This window comes from Mercenaria mercenaria, chromosome 5 (genome assembly GCF_021730395.1).
Source record: "Mercenaria mercenaria strain notata chromosome 5, MADL_Memer_1, whole genome shotgun sequence".
Taxonomy (NCBI): domain Eukaryota; kingdom Metazoa; phylum Mollusca; class Bivalvia; order Venerida; family Veneridae; genus Mercenaria; species Mercenaria mercenaria.
This window is the reverse complement of record NC_069365.1, coordinates 41,957,821-41,982,346: the sequence shown is the minus strand read 5'-3', so window position 1 is coordinate 41,982,346 and position 24,526 is coordinate 41,957,821. Positions and strand designations below refer to the sequence as shown.

At 35.9% G+C, this 24,526-nt stretch overlaps 1 protein-coding gene across 4 annotated transcripts in view; it reads right to left on the bottom strand.

Moving 5' to 3' along the window:
• Positions 1 to 521: 521 nt before the first annotated feature.
• LOC123557013 (SLAIN motif-containing protein 2-like) overlaps positions 522 to 24,526 on the bottom strand; it is a 35,700-nt gene continuing 11,695 nt past the window's right edge. For 3 of the 4 annotated variants that reach the window (XM_045348179.2, XM_045348181.2, XM_045348182.2), the window contains 4 exons: positions 21,022 to 21,126; positions 20,421 to 20,562; positions 9,921 to 10,100; positions 522 to 9,059 (listed from right to left, as the gene is read on the bottom strand). In XM_045348179.2, the coding sequence (XP_045204114.2) occupies positions 8,984 to 9,059; positions 9,921 to 10,100; positions 20,421 to 20,562; positions 21,022 to 21,126 (503 nt within the window). In that variant the 3' untranslated portion in view covers positions 522 to 8,983. The remainder of the gene's footprint in view (positions 9,060 to 9,920; positions 10,101 to 20,420; positions 20,563 to 21,021; positions 21,127 to 24,526) is intronic. The other variant, XM_045348180.2, reaches the window with a different exon arrangement.

The following is a 24,526-nucleotide window of genomic DNA, read 5'->3' as shown; positions in this document are numbered from 1 at the left end:
ACCTGAGCACTAACAGTTGAGGCACAATAATTAGATTTTATTGACAATTATTGGTCAAATTTGAGTCAGTAATTAATTAATTACAATTACTTTAATTGACTTTTGTCTCAATTATTAATTACTTTCAATTATTTCAAATTTGTTAATTAATTAAATTATAATTTGGCACAAGTCTGGCTAAGGGTCTAAATTTCATATGGATAAAATCAGTTTGATCATCTACTTAAAAGAGGAGTTTGCCAGTAACAGGGTCAAAACTTTTCCAAGTTACTGATCAAAACAGATTCCAACCGTAAGGTCAACTTCAGTTGGTCATTTCCCCCCAAATATTAGGGGTCATATACTGACCACAGGCATACTCATGAAACCTGGCAGACTTACTGTGTTATCAAGATAGTTCGTGTTTGGCGCACTTTGCACTACAGTACTTGGTATACGGTTAAGCTTGTCAATAGAACAAACTGTTTCAGCCATTATAGCTAATATTAGGGTAACTTCACTTTAATCAAAACACAAGGAAGTTCTTTCCATACCTTTAATTAAACAAGTTTCTATTGATGTATGTTCAAATAAATACAGTTATACATGCAGTAGCTGCTTGAGAGCTACATAAAACAGGTTCAGACATTTTCTGGGGAAAAACCCACAGAAATATCAACATATGCAAGTAAAGACAAATGGTCAAAAGACCCTATAGCAAAATAACCAAAACTTCATATTTTTGAAAAAAGAATTATGAAAATCAAATCTTTTTATCTAACCCGAATTTTCACTGACTTTTTTAAAAATAAACAAAACAATTTTTTTTTTCAAATCAGAAATAAACAACAGAATTAATGAATAACAAACAAAATAACAAAAACTCACAGTTTTGATCATAAACTAAAACAAAACATTCAAGTTATCAAAATTTATTAAGCTAAAATGTTACATTCGATATAACAAGTCATACCATTGTTTGCATTGAAACAATGGTGTAAAATATAATAAAATGAACAATACCAAGCAGACTACAGGAAATAAAACAGCGCTGGCCACATCTAGACCCTGTTAACTCCCTCTGAAATACTGTAAAAGCAGAAATTTTTGTGAGGGTTTAATTTTCGCTATATTCGCGAGGCCCTACATATCGTGAATATTAATACTCAGGTAAATATTCACAATTAGTATAATTCAAATTCAAGTAGAATACCATTTTTACAATTTTGCGAATATTAAACCTCGCAAACATACTCAAATTCACTAAATTTTGACCCAGCGAAAATATGTGCTTTTACAGTATTCAAATGTATTGTTGTGATTTTGTACCTTTCCAAGTCTTAGAATCCAGTATAAATCTTGGAATCCAGTATGACCATTTTAACTTTTTATTTCTTTTTAAACTGATAACATCAAAAAGTCAATCAATGCCAATTAAAACCAACTGAACTAGTGCCAATTTAGTGGATGTCAAATATCCATATCTGGTTTTGTTGCTTTCTGCATAAAATATTTTTATATATATAGCCAAAGACTGTAATCATCGAACAATCTAATATGCTTGCCTTTGTTTAAACACTCTTATGCTAGAATGACGTCACATTAATGTGCAGTGACGTCAGTTTTTGTTGCGACCAAGAAAGAGCGCGTCTACATTTTACCAACAGTTTTAGATTAAGGGCATATTAGAATCGAAATAATTTATAGCACAAGCGTATTATAACACTATTTATACACTCGAGCGGTAATACATCGTTAAATTAATTGCTGCGCACTTGTGAAATTATTACGCCTGACATATAACCACCCATCGTGCATGAATAGTGTTAAAGCACTCTTTTGCTATAAATTATTTCTTAATGTAAGTGTTGCCAAAATGTCAAAAAAACCTACAAACAGTCGAAAGAGGTTTAATTGTTAAGGCAAATTCTTCCCATCCAAGATGGCAAGCAATAACTTTTATGCAATCATTGAAACTGTGAAATAGCAAAAACAAATCTCTTGCAAAACTTCCTTAATATATAGTTATTAAATAACTGGTGTATTTAGAAACTGCCTACACTGATTGTTTAAACTGAACAAGATGGACAGATAAAAAATAACTGAAATGAACTAGATATTCATTCAACAAATGAGCCGCACCATGAGAAAACCAACATATTGCGTTTGCGACCAGCATGGATCCTGAATGCAAATTCATGCAAATGCAATATGTTGGTTTTCTTGTGGTGTGGCTCAAATTAACTTTTTATTTGAAATGACTAATCATTACCAAGTGTTTCCATCGGTTTACAATATCTATAAATGAAAGTATAATAAATGATAATTGTACTTGTAGAATTATTACCAAATACAATACAGTGCTCCAGCTAGGATTAAAAAAGGGCAGGGTGCTGGCACGGAAAAGGGCACTTCTGGGGTGAGGGGTGGGGGGTCGGTTCCGGACCATGCTCCCCCAGGAAAAAAAAATATAACTGGTCCATGCATTCAGTGCATTTTAACATACTTTAGGCACGGAATTTGGCATGATTTAGGCATGTTTTTTTTGGCACACTTTAGGCATGGTATAAGGCATACTTTGTCTTTTAATAGGCTATGTCTGTCATCTCTAATACCCCTATTTATTAACTAAAAATTCTGCTGTTTGTATTTCACTTGGCACTGATTATCAACTTGTAACATTTCTTTGTAATTGCATACTGAATAACAAAATCTATGTGTTTAGGCCTATTTTACTATATTTACTTGTTACAATTTCAGTACACATCTTCTCCATGTACTTGATATTTATAAATTTATACATGCAACATATATACAGAAAATAAAGTTTAAACTTCCACTTAAATAAATAAAATCAGGCAAAGTTTTTAACTTACAACAGTCTAAAAGCAAGTTTAGCACTTGTAATAGAACGTATTCCGGGTATCCAAAATTTTATATCCGGGTATGGTTACACTTTTTTCTAAATGTCGTCTAAGTCCAGTTTAAACAATATTTTTGAAAAATTATGATGCAAAGACAGTTTAACAGCATTTTACAGTATCTGACATTAAAGTGTACCCTGTCATTACATCTTAGTAAACTAATTTCAAAGAAATCTTCATGAAAAAGCGGCAATTTCACAAAGCAGACGACAACGTACTTTCGATTTCAAAAACTTGTAAAACGATAAAATCAAAATATTTTCCTATTTAAATTTGATTGTGATCGATTTTTATTAATTAGATTTAAATGTCTGTTGTCTGGACTTAAGTTTCAGTTGTGTATAAAGGGATATTTACGACTATATTACCGAAAACGAAAGTACACTTTGACAGGTGGCGCGAAAATGATAATGATTTCAGACTGGTTTGCAAACTGTTTTAACACTAAGGTTCAGTGATTTTAATGCTAGTGGAGCAGTCTAAAATATCATGGTCTGCCTCGGGCACGATTACAGCAGGTAATTGTTTGCTAATTATGTCAATGCCCCCCGGCGTGTATCACTCGATAAAAAGGGGGCAATAAAGCAGTGTATTATAATCACTGAGGCAAAAAAAGGGAAGTTTGGCTAAAAAAAAGAAATGAATGGTTGTAAAACGGGCAGGGTGCCTGGCGGGGCAACAGGGCGGAACGAATTTCGGAACGGGCGATGCGCCCTGCTGTAAATAGCTAGCTGGAGCACTGCAATAAAGTTCAAAAGATGTGTGACTTTCAAAACAAGAGGACCATGATGGTCCTGAATCGCTCACCTATCCCCACATGACCCAGTGTTGAACTGAGTATGACGTCGTTATTTCTATTATTTGACATAGTGACCTAGTTTTTGAGCACATGTGACCTAGATATCATCAAGATAAAAAATTCTGACCAATTTTCATGAAGATCCATTGAAAAATATGACCTCTAGAGAGGTCACAAAGTTTTTCTATTATTTGACCTAATGACCTAGTTTTTGAAGGCACGTGACCCACTTTTAAACTTGACCTAGATATCATCAAGGTGAACATTCTCACCAATTTTCATGAACATCTTGTGAAAAATATGGCCTCTAGAGAGGTCACAAGGTTTTTCTATTTTTCAAGCTACTGACCTAGTTTTTGACCGCACATGACCCAGTTACGAACTTGACCTAGATATCATCAAGCTGAACATTCTCGCCAATTTTCATGAAGATCCATTGAGAAATATGGCCTCTAGAGACATCACAAGGTTTTTCTATTTTTAGACCTACTGACCTAGTTTTTGACCCCACGTGACCCAGTTTCAAACTTGACCTAGATATCATCAAGGTGAACATTCTGACCAATTTCATAAAGATCCCATGAAAAATATGGCCTCTAGAGAAGTCACAAAGTTTTTCTATTTTCAGACCTACTGACCTAGTTTTTGACCGCACGTGACCCAGTTTCAAATTTGACCTAGATATCATCAAGGAGAACATTCTGACCAATTTTCATGAAGATCTCTTAAAAAATATGGCCTCTAGAGAGGTCACAAGGTTTTTCTAATTTTAGATCTACTGACCTAGTTATTGATCACACGTGACCCAGTTTCGAACTTGACCTAGATATCATCAAGGTGAACATTCTGACCAATTTTCATAAAGATCCCATGAAAAATATGGCCTCTAGAGATGTCACAAGCTTTTTCTATTTTTAGATCTACTGAACTAGTTTTTGACCCCACGTGACCCAGTTTCGAACTTGACCTAGATATCATCAAGGTGAACATTCTGACCAATTTTCATAAAGATCTCATGAAAAATATGGCCTCTAAAGAGGTCACAAGGTTTTTCTATTTTTAGATCTACTGACCTAGTTATTGACCACACGTGACCCAGTTTCGAACTTGACCTAGATATCATCAAGGTGAACATTCTGACCAATTTTCATAAAGATCCCATGAAATATATGGCCTCTAGAGAGGTCACAAAGTTTTTCTATTTTCAGACCTACTGACCTAGTTTTTGACCCCACGTGACCCAGTTTCTAACTTGACCTAGATATCATCAAGGTGAACATTCTGACCAATTTTCATGAAGATCCATTGAGAAATATGGCCTCAAGAGAGGTCACCAGGTTTTTCTATTTTAAGACCTACTGACCTAGTTTTTGACCCCACGTGACCCAGTTTCGAAGTTGACCTAGATATCATCAAGGTGAACATTCTGACCAATATTCATGAAGATCTCATGAAAAATATGGCCTCTAGAGAGGTCACAAGGTTTTTCTATTTTTAGATCTACTGACCTAGTTTTTGACCCCACGTGACCCAGTTTCGAACTTGTATGGTTAAAGTACCTGTCTCTTGACCAAAGTATGCTCTATTTTTGAAATTACATTTGAGATGCCCTTCATAAAATCTCTTAACAGTTTCATATATGTCTGAACAGACAAGAGACACAAAGATTAAACCTTACAATTTAACTGCCTCAACATCCACCTGTATTAAGCAACTGCTTGCCTTAAATAACCATCTTGAAACTTCAACTTGTATTTAGCAGTCCCATTGTATTGCTCCTTCTGTTCACTGCTAAATACAGGTTTGACTGTATTTAGAGTATTTTTGCCTTGCTTTGAAGTATACAATACTTGAAACTTTTATTTGTTGTATCAATCAATTATTTTATAAGTGTGAACACTTTGGATAAAACAAAATTTTAAGAAAATGTTTATCATAAGTTAAAGAAGCAGAATAATAAAAAAAACAAAAAAACAAGTAAAGTGGATACCGGTAATATAAGATCAATTCATCAACATCAAAATTGTTAATTTCTTTTTTAAAGTGTCTGTTTCATCAAAGAAGTATAATACACAGAATGGCAACAGAAGATAATAATGTGTAAGCTCGTGTCACTGCGTTATCTTATTAAAGTGTTTGCTGACTTGATCATTACTGATCAACTCAAGAGACGCTTATTAAAGTATTACACTGGTGATACAACCAGAAACCTAATAAATTGAATTGGGTCCAATTTTCAAATGACACCTGTTGATTTCTCAGACTTCCAATCATAAATTCAATCCTTCCCTGTGAAGAAAATACTAATAACATTAAAAAAAACACCATATCATTATAAACAAACTGTTTTATACACTGCCTAAACGAAAGCTCATTCAGTTCCCATGTGATGTTGGACAGACTTGCTCTCTATGCCTTTAAAGTTGCCTATCTATTTATTTTTGTAGCTCTTTGGTTTAATTTACCTTCAGGGACTGAAGAGACACTATTTGGTACTTCACAAATAAAACCTCCATTAAGATAGAGACATTGATCATGACACATACTTTTGAAGGCCATAATCACAGCAGTTGTACATGTAACTTTGTTCACTGGTGCAAGAGACATGCTTTAAACAAGAGCTGTCACTAATGGTGACAACTGCCTTGACCTGGTGACCTTGACCTGCTGACCCCAAAGTCAGTAGGGGTGGTGTACTCAATAAGTACTATCAGCACATGAAGGTTGAAGGTCCTGGGTACAGTGGTTCGCGAGTAAAGTGCCTTCATGCAAAAAGTTAACGCTGTGACAAATGAACTAACGGACAGTTGAAAACTAATATGCCTCCCTTTGGGGGGCATAAAAAGAATTCAATAACATTTTTTGTACTTAAACAGGAAATCCTTAAAACTTAAATAAAACCTGTTGCATCATAGTTAAATGGCCATAGGCCAAGTGCAATAGCTCTCTTATATCTGTTTTGTTTGGTTTTATGTCACATCAAAACTTAGGTTGTATGGTGACATTCTCACTTTAACAGCGGAGTGAAATGCTAGATAATCTTCCAGAACTTATTTCAGGCTGTGCTAACACCATGGTAGAACCACCATCTTTCCACAAGCAAACTGCATGACTTCTTTGCATCTGACAACTGGACCATGGCTAAAATCTACATATGACAAAGTAATTCGAATTCCGGGGTCTTATCACCTCTGCAACGAAGGCATCACACTATCATATTAAACAAAATACCTTAACTTCACTGAAAATGATCCAATAAATAAATGACAAAGCAAATGTATTTATTGCTGCAGCAGCATGACAAAAGGCCAGATAGTATTCCTGTACACTATTCTAAACAATGGCTAAGAGCTTAACAAAATTTTGGTGAAAAGATCTTAATATGATAATAAATTATAAATTGGCTGATCATGAATAGGAACAACAAATGTAGTACTTGCCAGTAAAACATATTTTCCTTTCATAACTTTAAAACAAAAAATACCTTGAACAATATAATTGAGCCGCGCCATGAGAAAACCAACATAGTGGGTGTGCGACCAGCATGGATCCAGACCAGCCTGCGCATCCGCGCAGTCTGGTCAGGCTCCATGCTGTTCGCTTTTAACGCCTATTGGAATTGGAGAAACTGTTAGCGAACAGCATGGATCCTGACCAGACTGTGCGGATGCGCAGACTGGTCTGGATCCATGCTGGTCGCACACCCACTATGTTGGTTTTCTCATGGCACGGCTCATATCATTATAATAACAAATTGAACCTTTTGTCTATATGAAGCACCTAAATGTCATTATCATTCAGAAGAATATAATTAAAAATTAGTTAAAATCTCCTGATTAAAAAGGCATATATATCTGAATCTATTTCACACAGTGGAATCAGGTGATGTAGTTAGAACTAAAATGCAGTATCCATTTACAGCTTAGTTTCTATGTACATGTCCTATAACTAAACAAGTAAGGAAATGATTTCACTTAAGGTAGTGCATTTTGTTAATACAGCCATAAATCCAACTGAAGTAGTGCATCCATAATGCCAATTAAAGTAGTGCATCCATAATGACAATTAAGGTACTATGCCAATTAAAGTAGTGCATCTGTAATGACAATTTAAGGTACTGCATCTATAATGACAATTAAGATAATGCATCAATGCATAATTAAGGTAGTGCATCCATACTGACAATCCAGTTTCCTTTGTAGTTATATATTCTTGTTTACTATTCAATCTTCACTTTCTGTCCGAAATGGAAATTCTAAATCACATCGTGAGAATATGCAACTGAACAGAAATAGCTAATGGAAATTATGGGTTCTGAGTCTCAACCTAAATTGGCCTTATGGGTCCACAACCATACATGGCATTATGGGTCTGCAACCTGAATTGGCACTATCAGTTCATAACCTTAAGTAAAAGCTACATTATTCTCATCTTCAGATTACAAAATTTGACCATGATGGCATTACATCAAACAGTTTACAAACGTTCTATTATCAATGGGATAATGGTATAAATAAATTATCGTCACACTTGATGCATTGAAATTACAATAAAGATTATTTTATAAAAAATAAAATGATCTGATAAAAGTATAATTCTTACACGTTAAAACCATCCTACATGTACTATGGTATAGCTTTCTAACTAGCAAAGTTTTGTTTATTTGATCGTGATAAAACATTCTGTGTCGGTGAATTAGCTATTGTATAGTATATAAATAAGCATACATTTATTAAAATGCATTTCCCATTTCTGCATAATTCTCACTGGCAATCTTGACTGTTATGTATGTGCTACATTGCACATCAACAAAATCTTCTCCCTTTTTGTTCCAACAGATGTCTCCCCCTACATATTTTTCTTTTATGTATTTGAAGTAAATTTTTGATAGTAATATTCTGCAAAAGACTGACAGTATACAAAATATGATTAGATATTTATTTCTTTCTGCAAAATTTTATAAAATCTAGATAGGAATTTAAGGCAGAAGTTTAAGACCAAATTGAATTTCATCGCATTATTCAAATAACAGTAACTCTTGCAATACCAATGAACTGTTTACTGGCAAAATATTGAAAAATTAGCTTCACCCTACTCATCTTCCCATATTCTAAACAAATGAAGCAAGCAGTTTATGAGGAGAAAGGCTGACAAGGCTTTACAGCACTGGAATGACAGCAAAGGCAGAAGCACTACTACTCCTCAGACTCTTCAAGGGGAGACAACATTATTATCACTGTCTAAACAGTGTTTTTACTACTTTGCTTCAATACAAGTCATTTCAGAAACACCCTTCTCTCCAACTTTCATCTTTAGGTCTTGCTTGACTTAACCGTGGAGCTGGTAGACCAGATATCCTGAAATACAAAATAAAATCATTTTTGATTTCTTTCTCATTTACTAAACAAAATCATATTTTCACTGAAAATGACCTATTTATGCATTTTTGCTGCTTTTTTTTTTCATTAAAAACTAATCTCACTAACTGTTGTAATTACACAGCAAATTACTGACCACAATTATCTTCATACTTAAAAATGCTTTAAAAACTAAAATCTATCCTTAAACATGGAACTAATGAGTTTTACCTTAATAACGCATTTCAAAGAATTGTAGATGCGCCTGTTTGATACATAGTTTTATTATATACCTGTATAAATTCTGTCAAAAATATGGCATGTACTTCACAAGTAAATACCAACAGAAAGAAATTTTTTTCGTATTGTACCTTTTGTACTGTATGTTGCTAGACTACTTTCATTTAATATGCATCACTTGACACAGCTCTATAAATAGCACACATAAAATCTTCACTTTGTTCTATTTTAACATCGATAACATTGAAGATTTCGTTCGATAACAAAACAACAAACAAAAAGGTTGAGGTATATAATAAAAGGGTCATTATAACAGTATTCTGATTCTGGTTCTCATGGATTTTGCAAGTTGGATCACACTCTGCTCTTGCATACCTCATGAGATCAGATTTAGCAAAATCCACTTCAGTCGAATACAGGGTACTATTAAAATAACCCTATTTTCTCTTACTCTAGCCTTTTCACCAAAATTTCTTAACAAAACATTATACAGATGATCTCATTTGTTTTCTTAAAAGCAAGTTCAGGAAGTCCTGTTTTAAACAGGATCTCATTTGTTTTCTTAAAAGCAAGTTCATGAGATCAACAGTTTTCAAACTTTAGTGGGCCAATTAAATGTACCTTTTTGGTGTTGGGACTCCTGGTGATCTTGGGGTTCCTGCACTACCTGGCCTTGGTATTGAACGTCTAGGTGTTGGCAGCCCACTTCTCTGTGGTGAACCACCTCGTATATTTCTTTGTGGTGGTTTTAAACCACTCACACTTGGCGATGAAGGCCGTGCCATAGAATTTTGTAACCTACTAAAAGAATAAAACTATATTTACTACTGAACAGTAAGTTACAAATTTTGAAGGAGGTACACATAATCAGAAAGGTCTGTTCAATCAAATCAAATGCAAAACAACAATGAAACTAACTTTCCCAAGAAATTTGCACAGTACTGAAAAAGAACATTTACGCTATAACCAACAAAATATTTAATACAATACTTAGTAATTAATAGGTGTTATTTCATCATAATTGAGATCAAATATAACTGGTGAGATTGCTCCTTTGGTACAAAAGTAACTTTGTACAACCCCTTGTAAATCTAATGAATCTGCACAAAAACAGAAATGAGCTGTGCCATGGGAAAACCAACATAGTGGGTTTGCGACCAGCATGGATCCAGACCAGCCTGCGCATCCGCGCAGTCTGGTCAGGATCCGTGCTGTTCGCTAACAGTTTCTCCAATTCCAATAGGCTTTAAAAGCGAACAGCATGGATCCTGACCAGACTGCGCGGATGCGCAGGCTGGTCTCGATCCAGGCTGGTCGCAAACCCACTATGTTGGTTTTCTCATGACGCGGCTCAAATATGTAAACAAAATTTCAAGCATGTTTTCAAAATCAAATTAAGACAACGAATCAATGGTAAAGCAGATAAGGTGTCTGCCTCTTAAATGTCAAAGGTTTGAACTTCACCACGGTCATGACAACACTTCCTGATAATGTACAAAAGAAGGATATTAACCATTACCATGATAAATTTCTATAATGAACTTGTCCATCTATCAATTTGGGCAGTACCATTAGCTGTTAAAAGGGGTGCTCACCAAAAAGATACTGAATGAATGGCGAACAGAACAGATCATGATCAGACTGCACTGATGTGCACGCTGATCATGATCTGCACTGGTCACAAAAGCCAAATCAGTCGTGTCCAGCAAGATAAGGTTTAAGAAAGTGAAGTAACTGGTCATCAATCAATTTTTTCCAAAACATACAGGAATTGTTACCATAAATATAGAAATATTTTGCCAAAAATAGCTTTCTTTTGCTGTTAATTAAAAACCATATGAACTGACTCAAATGAACTGTTTTTATTAACCACAAAATACAATTTATGTTGCTTTCCAAATAAGCGGCAAAATGAGCCTTTATCGATGTTTGAATATAGGACAATATACTTATTAGAAAGTTCCCTGAAAAATATGAAATGCATCATAAACAAGACTATTGCCCAGCAATTAAAGTCCCCTATCTGAAGGGGCATTAGTCATTCTTTCAGAGGAATCACCTTTTTTATACTGAAATGAAACTGAAGGAACCTACATATTTTCAATGTCATACTGTATGACATGGGTCCAATTAATTTCAAAAGTAGTTAATTAATTAAAATCAAAATAGAAATGCTTCAATTAAATTAGAATTACAATTACTTGCTTTTTACAGAAGTAATTAATTAATTACAACTGTTTTATGGAAAATACTCATACACCATTCTATAAACTAGGTTTCATGAAAAATAAATCTTATACATTTTAAGTTACTGAAGAATCAACCTAATTTGTGACTCAGGGATGGACACACAGGCATATGAACGAAAAGACAAACAAGACAAAATAGAATGATTCTACATATTGCCTTTTATGTCCTTGGTTTCATTAAAAATTTGTTTTGCTGTAACAGAGTCCACTATTTGTAACTGAAAAATGGCCAGACAGATGGAAAAGGACACCACCAAACAGTGGAAATAAAAGGATGTGCAAATTTTCCATATTGCCATCAATCTAAGTTCAGACCTTTATGAAAAAATTCTCTGGTACTTTCTTTAAGTTAACTGCAAGATCCACTTTTTGTCATAATTTTGGATTATCTGTAGCCATAGCAACCACACTTGTTACCACAGCAACAATATATAATGATATTCATATTCTCCATATCACCATCTATCTCTGTACTAAGTTTCATGAATTTTGTTTTTACTTTTCAAGTTAACATAGGATCCAACTTTGTGTGCCGGTGTAACAGCCCAGTTTTTCCCCCAGTCAGTTCTTTCCCCGGGGAAAAAACAGACTAGTCAGTTCTTTCCCCCAGGAAAAAAACTGACTAGTCAGTTTCTTCCCCCCCCTAGTCAGTTTTTTCCCCCCTTGGAATAAGTTTTCTGACAGGGAAAGAAACTGACTAGTTAGTCAGTTCTTTCCCCCTAGTTTTCCCTTCAAGTACTGGATTCTTTCGGTATTGTTATTTGGGATACAAGTGTCTATTCATTTTTCATTTAAATTTCAGATGAAACAGGTATTGTTTTTCATTTGAATAAACCTGTATGTTTCTTTTTTGTAACTTTAATCAATGTTTTTTCTTTTGTCAAATCAAATATTTTAACTTCTGTTTGATTGCCATTACTATTTAATATCTGTCAGGTGCGGGGAAGAAATTGACTGGTCAGTTCTTTCCCCCTTGCATACGCTTGACCTATCAGGTGGGGGAAAAAATTGACCAGTCACTTATTTCCCCCCTAGCGTATATTTCACCTATCAGGTGGGGGAAGAAATTGACCAGTCAGTTCTTTCCCCCCTAGCATATAGGTGGGGGAAGAAACTGACTAGTCAGTTCTTTCCCCCCTAGCCAGTACTTGACCTGTCAGGTGGGGGAAGAAATTGACTAGACAGTTCTTTCCCCCCTATATATAGTTAGTACTTGACCTGTGGTGTGGGGAGAAGAAATTGACCGGTCAGTTCTTTCCCCCCTAGCCAGTACTTGACCTGTCGGGTAGGGAGAAGAAATTGACCGGTCAGTTCTTTCCCCCCTTGCATATACTTGCCCTGTCAGGTGGGGGAAGAAACTGACCAGTCAGTTCTTTCCCCCCTAGCATATATTTCACCTATCAGGTGGGGGAAGAAATTGACTAGTCAGTTCTTTCCCCTCTTGCATATACTTGACCTATCAGGTGGGGGAAGAAATTGACCGGTCAGTTCTTTCCCCCCCTAGCCAGTACTTGACCTGTCAGGTGGGGAGAAGAAATTGACTAGTCAGTTCTTTCCCCCCAAGCCAGTACTTGACCTGTCAGGTGGGGGAAGAAATTGACCAGTCAGTTCTTTCCCCCTAACATATACTTGACATATCAGGTGGGGGAAGAAATTGACCGGTCAGTTCTTTCCCCCCTAACATATACTTGACCTGTCAGGTGGGGGAAGAAATTGACTAGTCAGTTCTTTCCCCCCTAGCCAGTACTTGACCTGTCAGGTGGGGGAAGAAATTGACTAGACAGTTCTTTCCCCCCTATATATAGTTAGTACTTGACCTGTGGTGTGGGGAGAAGAAATTGACCAGTCAGTTCTTTCCCCCCTAGCCAGTACTTGACCTGTCGGTTAGGGAGAAGAAATTGACCGGTCAGTTCTTTCCCCCTAACATATACTTGAGCTATCAGGTGGGGGAAGAAATTGACCGGTCAGTTCTTTCCCCCCTAACATATACTTGACCTGTCAGGTGGGGGAAGAAATTGACTAGTCAGTTCTTTCCCCCCTAGCCAGTACTTGACCTGTCAGGTGGGGGAAGAAATTGACTAGACAGTTCTTTCCCCCCTATATATAGTTAGTACTTGACCTGTGGTGTGGGGAGAAGAAATTGACCAGTCAGTTCTTTCCCCCCCTAGCCAGTACTTGACCTGTCGGGTAGGGAGAAGAAATTGACCGGTCAGTTCTTTCCCCCCTTGCATATACTTGACCTGTCTGGTTGGGGGAAGAAATTGACCTGTCAGTTCTTTCCCCCCTAGCATATATTTCACCTATCAGGTGGGGGAAGAAATTGACCTGTCAGTTCTTTCCCCCCTAGCATATATTTCACCTATCAGGTGGGGGAAGAAACTGACCGGTCAGTTCTTTTCCCCCCCTAGCCAGTACTTGACCTGTTGGGTGGGGAGAAGAAATTGACTAGTCAGTTCTTTCCCCCCCAAGCCAGTACTTGACGTGTCAGGTGGGGGAAGAAATTGACCAGTCAGTTCTTTCCCCCTAACATATACTTGATATATCAGGTGGGGGAAGAAATTGACTAGTCAGTTCTTTCCACTCTTGCATATACTTGACCTATCAGGTGGGGGAAGAAACTGACCGGTCAGTTCTTTTCCCCCCCTAGCCAGTACTTGACCTGTCAGGTGGGGAGAAGAAATTGACTAGTCTGTTCTTTCCCCCCAAGCCAGTACTTGACCTGTCAGGTGGGGGAAGAAATTGACCAGTCAGTTCTTTCCCCCTAACATATTATACTTGATATATCAGGTAGGGGAAGAAATTGACCGGTCAGTTCTTTCCCCCCTAAAATATACTTGACCTGTCAGGTGGGGGAAGAAATTGACTAGTCAGTTCTTACCCCCCTATATATAGTTAGTACTTGACCTGTGGTGTGGGGAGAAGAAATTGACCGGTCAGTTCTTTCCCCCCTAGCCAGCACTTGACCTGTCGGGTGGGGAGAAGAAATTGACCAGTCAGTTCTTTCCCCCCTTGCATATACTTGACATGTCAGATGGGGAGAAGAAATTGACCGTCAGTTCTTTCCCCGCTTGCATATACTTGAGCTATCAGGTGGGGGAAGAAACTGACCAGTCAGTTCTTTCCCCCCTAGCATATATTTCACCTATCAGGTGAGGGAAGAAACTGACTAGTCAGTTCTTTCCCCCCTTGCATATACTTGACCTATCAGGTGGGGGAAGAAATTGACTAGTCAGTTCTTTCCCCCCTAGATTTGTAGCATACTTGACCTGTCGGATGGGGAGAAGAAATTGACCGGTCAGTTCTTTCCCCCCTTGCATATACTTGACTTATCAGGTGGGGGAAGAAATTGACCAGTCAGTTCTTTCCCCCCTAGCATATATTTCACCTATCAGGTGAGGGAAGAAATTGACTAGTCAGTTCTTTCCCCCCTTGCATATACCTGATCTATCAGGTTGGGGAAAAAATTGACCAGTCAGTTCTTTCTCCCTTAGCATTATACTTGAACTGTCAGGTGGGGGAAGAAATTGACTAGTCAGTTGTTTCCCCCCAAGCCAGTACTTGACCTTTCAGGTGGGGGAAGAAATTGACCAGCCAGTTCATTCCCCCTAACATATACTTGACATATCAGGTGGGGGAAGAAATTGACTGGTCAGTTCTTTCCCCCCTAGCATATTCTTGACCTGTCAGGTGGGGGAAGAAATTGACTAGTCAGTTCTTTCCCCCCTAGCCAGTACTTGACCTGTCAGGTTGGGGAAGAAATTGACTAGTCAGTTCTTTCCCCCCTATATATAGTTAGTATTTGACCTGTGGTGTGGGGAGAAGAAATTGACCGGTCAGTTCTTTCCCCCCTGGCCAGTACTTGACCTAGCTGTTGGGTGGGGAGAAGAAACTGACCAGTCAGTTCTTTCCCCCTAGCATATGGGTGGTTTTCAAAATAATGAAGCTTTTTCTTCTCTCTCACCTTACTTCAATTCAGTTCAGTTTTAGAATGTGTTTTGGAGCAAAATGTATCCAAATCAATGTACTCAATAAATGTGTGCAATTTTATCTTGATGGCTCAAGCAGTTTTAAAGTTATATTAAATTATATAGCTAATTTTGTCCCCTGTGCACCCAAAAAAGTGTGACATTTTACATGAAATATAGTTTTCAACTGAGGTTTACTTTTTAAAACCATGATTTATTGTTACAGCTTTGGCTTTTTAATGTAACTTAAACTCTGCACATTTAAATAAAATACTTCTTTTCATTACCTACATCTTATTGTTACCAATATTTCACATCTTGTGATGGAACCCTTTTCATGAAAAATAGTGAAAAAAATACTAAATTTAAATGTTGAACACTACAATTTCATAACCCTATTACTTTTCTAAAGTCTTAATGTTTTTCTAAGATCTTTATCCTTTCAGCTGTGAAGACACAGTATGATTTTTTTCTTTAATAAATCGACTTTCTCAGAAACTTGATGAATGTCTATACACCTAAAAATGTCCCCTGTGCACCTTTTCAGTTGTTAAGTGTCAGATTTCTTTTATTCTTTTAATAAAATGGGATTTTACTTTATTTTCCTTGAAAGTGAGTTACAACAGACACAAAAGCAGCCTTCAACTTCACATATTACTGACTGTTAAACATTCACAAAGCCAAAAGTGATGTCCCCTGTGCACCCTTTTTTTGACATATATCAATTATCATAGCATTACTGTAATTTGTGGTGGCATTTCTATATTCTTAGCAGTGTGTATGCAAAATTTAGGCATTACTTGATAATTTAGCATTATATAAGAAACCCTGGACAATTAAAAATTCATTGTTTGCATTTTTTTCCGAAGTTGCCAATTTTCAAGTTTAAAAGTGGAAACATCAATTTTATTGCTTCTTAAGCTCTTAAGTTTACCTAAATATGTAAATGTTCACTAGTAAATATTATGTAGTTAAAAGAATTTTACTTACCATGAACATATTCTATGAATAAATATTTTGATACAATTTGTCCCCTGTGCACCCTTTTTAGTAACATTATAAAGTACCGTATGTATGAATTTTACTATTGCTTTTTATCATGCATGGTATTTTGTCATTTTTCTAATATGAATAAGCAGTTCATGTAAATTAAATGATTTCAATGTGTTAGTTATGTATAAAGTCACTTATTTTTCATTTAAAAGCATTACATTTTGTTGAATTTTCATGTTTTTGTAGTGAAAATTTTCAATTTTGTAGTTATTTTGTGGATTAAACTATTTTTTGATAATATTTGTCTAAAGTTTATTACCAATAGTCTTTTTATGAATAGAAAACTAATAATGGATGAATATTACACTGATCTTCAGTATGTGTCCCCTGTGCATCTTTAAAATAACTCAATTTTGAGTAGACAATTCTAGAAATTAGAATTATTGGACATTCTTGAAATTTGGCATGTGGTTTATAAACATGCAACATGTCAGAAAAAAAGTTGGTTTTATAATTATATGATAGTTATTTTGCATTCAGCAACAACTTTTCTAGGTAAAGTTTTATTTTCATGTCAAATTTGTGCAGAAAGGGTGATTTTAAAAACCAATGTCCACAAACATATGATTAAATAAGTTTCAAACCATACACATATACCCATTACTTATCATTTATGTTGAAAAAATTACTGTTATACATATTTCCTTGTCATAAAACCATGCAACATTTATCACCCACCTTACTGGAAATTCACTGAACTTTTGAATTAAAGGCTGAAATATTTTCTGATTGGCATTTCTCAACACTTCCCCAAAGTTATTTCCTTCAAATATGAAGTATTTGCTATAATAAAAAATAGGTGACCACCATAAGAAATAAGTTTGAATTTTCAACCCCTATGTCACACTTTTGCTTCATTATTTTGAAAACCACCCATATACTTGACCTGTCAGGTGGGGGAAGAAATTGACTAGTCAGTTCTTTCCCCCTAGCCAGTACTTCACCTGTCAGTTCGGGAAATGAAATTGACCAGCAGTGCTCCAGCTAGCTATTTACAGCAGGGCGCATCGCCCGTTCCGAAATTCGTTCCGCCCTGTTGCCCCGCCAGGCACCCTGCCCGTTTTACAACCATTCATTTCTTTTTTTAGCCAAACTTCCCTTTTTTTGCCTCAGTGATTATAATACACTGCTTTATTGCCCCCTTTTTATCGAGTGATACACGCCGGGGGGCATTGACATAATTAGCAAACAATCACCTGCTGTAATCGTGCCCGAGGCAGACCATGATATTTTAGACTGCTCCACTAGCATTAAAATCACTGAACCTTAGTGTTAAAACAGTTTGCAAACCAGTCTGAAATCATTATCATTTTCGCGCCACCTGTCAAAGTGTACTTTCGTTTTCGGTAATATAGTCGTAAATATCCCTTTATACACAACTGAAACTTAAGTCCAGACAACAGACATTTAAATCTAATTAATAAAAATCGATCACAATCAAATTTAAATAGGAAAATATTTTGATTTTATCGTTTTACAAGTTTTTGAAATCGAAAGTACGTTGTCGTCTGCTTTGTGAAATTGCCGCTTTTTCATGAAGATTTCTTTGAAATTAGTTTACTAAGATGTAATGACAGGGTACACTTTAATGTCAGATACTGTAAAATGCTGTTAAACTGTCTTTGCATCATAATTTTTCAAAAATATTGTTTAAACTGGACTTAGACGACTTTTAGAAAAAAGTGTAACCATACCCGGATATAAAATTTTGGATACCCGGAATACGTTCTATTACAAGTGCTAAACTTGCTTTTAGACTGTTGTAAGTTAAAAACTTTGCCTGATTTTATTTATTTAAGTGGAAGTTTAAACTTTATTTTCTGTATATATGTTGCATGTATAAATTTATAAATATCAAGTACATGGAGAAGATGTGTACTGAAATTGTAACAAGAAAATTTAGTAAAATAGGCCTAAACACATAGATTTTGTTATTCAGTATGCAATTACAAAGAAATGTTACAAGTTGATAATCAGTGCCAAGTAAAATACAAACAGCAGAATTTTTAGTTAATAAATAGGGGTATTAGAGATGACAGACATAGCCTATTAAAAGACAAAGTATGCCTTATACCATGCCTAAAGTGTGCCAAAAAAAACATGCCTAAATCATGCCAAATTCCGTGCCTAAAGTATGTTAAAATGCACTGAATGCATGGACCAGTTATATTTTTTTTTCCTGGGGGAGCATGGTCCGGAACCGACCCCCCACCCCTCACCCCAGAAGTGCCCTTTTCCGTGCCAGCACCCTGCCCTTTTTTAATCCTAGCTGGAGCACTGGACCAGTCAGATCTTTTTCCCCTAGCCAGCACTTGACCTGTCAAGAGGCGAAATGAAATTGACCAGTCAGTTCTTTCCCCCCTAGCCATTACTTGCTCTGTTAGGTGGGGGAAGAAATTGACCGGTCAGTTCTTTCCCCCACCTAACAGAGCAAGTACTGGCTTTGGAGGGGAAAGAACTGACCAGTCAATTTCTTCCCCCACCTTACAGGTCAAGCACTGGCTAGGGGGGAAAGAACTGATCAGACATTTTCTTCGCCCACCTAACAGAGCAAGTACTGGCTAGAGGGGGAAGAAATTGACCGGTCAGTTCTTTCTAGCAAGTACTGCCTAGAGGGGAAAGAACTGACCAGTAAATTTCTTCCCCCACCTGACAGGTCAAGCATATGATAGGGGGGAAAGAACTGACCGGTCAATTTCTTCTTCCCACCTGAAAGGTCAAGTTCTGGCTAGGGGGGAAAGAACTGACCGGTCAATTTCTTCCCCCACCTGACAGGTCAAGCACTGGCTCGGGGGGAAAGAACTGACTAGTCAATTTCTTCTCCTACCTGACAGGTCAAGCACTGGCTAGGGGGGAAAGAACTGACTGGTCAATTTCTTCTCCCCACCTGACAGGTCAACATCTGGCTAGGGGGGAAAGAACTGACCGGTCAATTTCTTCTCCCGACCCGACAGGTCAAGTACTGGCTAGGGGGGAAAGAACTGACTGGTCAAATTCATTTCCCCACCCGACAGGTCAAGTACTGGCTAGGGGGGAAAGAACTGACTGGTTAATTTTCATCTCCCCCTGACAGGTCAAGTACTTGCTGGGGGGAAAGAACTGACCAGTCAATTTCTTCTCCCACCAAACAGAGCAAGTACAGGCTAGGGGGAAAAGAACTGACTGGTCAATTTACTTCCCCCACCTTACTGGTCAAGTACTGGCTACGTGGGAAAAGAACTGACCAGCACTAATTTCCTTACCTTAGAAGAAATTGAAACAGGAAAAAAGCAAATAAAAAAATACAACAGAAATTAAAATTAGTTCTTTTAAAAACATTTCTTTAATTTACACAAAATATGAAACATATTTCTTATTTTATATGAAATTTAAATGAAAACCGACTATCGGAAATGAAAAACAAGCTAGTTAAGAATAACCAAGAATAACCAGTTCCAATTCACTAACAGGGGAAATAATTGACTAGCCAGGAAAATTGATGAAGGGGAAAAGAATTGACTAGTTAGTTTTTTCCCCCCATAAGAATGATCAAGAGTAACCAGTTGCGATTGGGGGGAAAAAATTGACTAGGGGGGGAAAGAACTGACCAGTCAGTTTCTTCCCCGGGGAAAAAACTGACTAGTCAATTCTTTCCCCCGGGGAAGAAACTAACTAGTCAGTTTTTTCCCCGGGGAAAGAACTGACTGGGGAAAAAACTGACCGTTACACCGGACTGACTGATGAATGTGGTGTGAACTATAAGTCCCCTCCAGTGAAACTCCAAGAGGTGTCTAAAAAGGGAAGAGTATACAAACTTGCTGATGGCACGTAGTTGTCATTCATACCGAGCTAAAACTGAAAAGAGTAAAACTTACCTTGTATATCTTGGAGGTTCTGCATTATTTATAGCTTGTTCCTCTTGATAATCAGCTAGACTTGAATCACTGTTGTAGTGCTGTGCCCGCGGTATTAATCGGGACATATTGGGCATACTGCCACGTAAATTTGAAACACCACCTGGAAAAAGAAAATAGCCAACATTTTAAATAAAGAACGTTCACTATAACATGTATCTAATTTATTCTGAAGTTGTTTTCATGCACAATGTTTATACTATAAAATTTTCCTGAGACTGGGAAAGGTGAGAGCAGAGAGGGTAAATTCAAAGATATAGATCTTGTTTTTATGTAAAGTAACTGCAACAGATAATGCCATATGGCAATGTTTTAGATTAATTTGCAAAGGAAAGCTCAATGTGCACCATGTAACAATCAGACAGATCCACAAGTATGCATTACAGCAAAACTGCTGGATGGCTTCCTCATATGAAATAAATAACCTTCGCAAGAATGGAACTAACTGCACACCTCTTCAGAAGTCAAACTGCACTTTTGAACTCTTTAACTGCACAACTCTTTAAAAGCCGAGAAGCTTAACAAAACTGACCTAGTAAGTCCAATGGATAATAAAACTTACCAGAGTTTTGTTGATGTAAATGTTGGTTACTGCCATAGGGACTATCAGGCGGACTACTGTGATCTGATTCCACTGAATTTTGACTATTTCTTCTGTATGATCCCTCTGTAAATATACAAGTTCATTGTACATATTGCACCTACTTATGTAATTGAAGGGAAACTACTCTAAATGAAATGCAAGTAAACTTCCAGTATCCAGCTCTTAGCATTGCAACTACTGGGCAGCAAGTATGAATGAAAAAGCTCTAAGCTGCAGAAACAAGTTCTCAAGTACTTTTGCCTTTTTGTCATCATTTGAGTACATGCACAATGCTATTTTTCACAAGCATAACAAGCTTCATGTATCAAAAATACTAAAAAAATGATGACATAAATATGTAAGGCTTTCTCAATGTCTTTAAATATCTAACACAATAGTAAATGATGCAAGAATCCTAGCTGTTGGCATCACTGTTAATTATAATCATGAAGGCTATTTTGTGCAATATAATTCCAAAGGGTAAACAAGGCAGTCTGAAAGCTATATCCCCCATTCCTGTTATGGATAGTGAAAACGTTGGTGAACTTGATGGTATTGGGTGGAAGCACTGACATTGTTAAGTATATTTTATAGTCCATGTATGTCGACATCAATGAATTTGAAAATCCTTCAAGGGGATTAGGAGATACGACATACAGAGCGAACACAAAATGGAAGGCTCAAACCTTTGACCTTGAGTTGTGATTAATAAAGTCCACTAAATTTAAAATCAACAACCTAACAATTATTGGCTCAATTTTTCTGTCAAATGATCAAAGAAGAAATTCAAATGTTGCTTATTCTGCGACTTACAATTATTGTTGATGCACCGACCAGTGAGACAACATAAAGATGATGATTATGCTTTTAAATATCTGCAAGACATCCACTTCATTACTACACAAATGAGCCGCGCCATGAGAAAACCAACATAGTGCGTTTGGGACCAGCATGGATCCAGACCAGCCTGCGCATCCGCGCAGTCTGGTCAGGATCCATGCTGGTCGCTAATGGTTTCTCTAATTGCAATAGGCTTTGAAAGCGAACAGCATGGCTGGTCTGGATCCATGCTGGTCGCAAACCGACTATGTTGGTTTTCTCATGGTGCAACTCAAATGAATATGACTCAGTATAGTCTTTACCATCTTGTTTTGTTAATGAATATGTTAAAATGAAAATAAACAATGCCTTTTCATAGTTTAATTAACCATGATTCAATGGTCTCAGGTGCTTGGATATCTAACAAATGGGGCTAACACCCTCATTTTTCAATTCATATTACAAAGCTGCCAATGTTTAACAATGTGGAGGCCTTGGCTATTTTATAAACATACAAAGATCACTTCAATTAATCATGTTTTTAAATGCAATTATTCATTAAGTTGATAATGTAATGGAACTATTTTTTAAGAGCAAGATTAGTATCCGAATTACATGTTATTTTAGTCTTCCTTGTTTATGGTTTTTGGAGACATGGCAAGACTTTTATTATTTCTTAGTTACTTTCACTGAATACATGAAAATTTCTTAATCTTTAAACAGAATAAAAATAACAGAATAACAACTGTGTAGTTTCAGTACTGACTTAATTGAATTTGTTGAATAAAATACATGTAATACTATGCTTGCCAGAGGCTTGCATGATTTAATTTTGTTCAACTGATCCAATAAATTTTGTACTAAAAGTACAGTCAATTGATATCTTAGTTCACAACTATAAAATTAATGTTTAAAAGCATGAATATTGATAAAATTTCATCCATCTTGTTCCACAATCAAAAATTAAAATTAGTTTTTAAGGTACATAAAACAGCTTATTTAAATTATATCATAGATATTGCTATCTAAAGATAAAATGCAAACACTTAATGAGAACTGTAGTGCCCCAATATGATTAAATCTTTATGAGATCTTACATTCAACATGTAAATACCCCTTTACACAATAAATCATTTAATGCTTTCAACTTTATCAAATATAAATCCCATCTCAGCCATAATTAGTTGATAATGCCCATTAGAATGAAAGAGATACCAAATGTAATCTCCTAACCTGCACCAGCAAATACTGGCATTTTGTATATTTATATTCTCATATGGAAGGAATTAAGCCAAAACTATCTGAATATACAATAGACAAAAATGATATAACTCTTTCATAGACCTTAATGTATGATATTTTGAAATTTGGCATTTAAGAGTAGGTGTCATTACTTTAACCAAGTTACTTAATATAGATCAGCAAAACTGAATATCCCATATATACATAAATACATCTGACAACTGATCAAACAAGAGCTGTTTGTAAGACAGCACACTCGACTTTTCTCAGTGCTTGACTCTGAATTAGAGCTTTGCCAGTAAAAAAAATTCTAAGTTGAAAAGGGACATAACTCAATCAAAATTCAAATCAGAGTTATGGGAATTGTTTCTCCTGGTGTAGACTTTGATGGTAAGTACATATTTTAAGTTTCAACTCAAAAGCTTTAACAGTAACAGAGATATTTGACTTTATCAAAAACTTTAACCAAAAATTCTAAGTTAAAAAGGGGCATAATTCTGTCAAAATTCAAATCAGAGTTATGGGCATTGTGTTTCCTAGTGTAGACTTTGATAGTAAATTGACAGTAAATAACTGTTTTGAATTTCAAGTCAAAAGCTTTAATAGTAACAGAGATATTTGACTTTATCAAAAATTTTAACAAAAAATTCTAAGTTAAAAAGGGGCATAATTCTGTCAAAATTTAAACAGAGTTAAGGGGATTGTTTCTTCTGGTGTAGACTTTAATGGTAAATAAGTGTTTTAAGTTTCAAGTCAATAGCTTTGATAGTAACAGAGATATTTGACTTTATCAAAAACTTTAACAAAAAATTCTAAGTTAAAAAGGGGCATAATTCTGTCAAAATTCAAATCAGAGTTATGGGGATTGTTTCTCCTGGTGTAGACTTTGATAGTAAATAACTATTTTAAGTTTCAAGTCAATAGCTTTGATAGTAACAGAGATATTTGACTTTATCAAAAACTTTAACCAATGGCGACGCAGACACAGACACCGGGGCGAGTGCAATAGCTCTACTTTTTCTTCGAAAAGTTGAGCTAAAAAAGGCAATTCATTTTTATCATTTGTTAGAAGTCAACTTTAAGCAGAGATGTAAGCACAATAATTTTATAAACTGACAAAGTCAAGAGGTACAGTATTTTATTAAAGCCATGAAAAGCCTATTTCTAAAGTTGCATTACATTTACAACAATTAAAATTGCAATGCCAATGCATAAACCATCAGAGTTACAAGCACTCCTGAACCAACATTTATTTTAACCAACAAAGTTAATGTCTTTTAAACAACATTAATAAATGCAATACTGTTTAAATAAATAACTACTAATTTCTTAAAACTTGTATCAAGACTGCCAATCTACAAATTGTTTCTAAATCACATACTCTTTCTAATCAAGTATTTTCAGATTCTTAAAAACAACATTG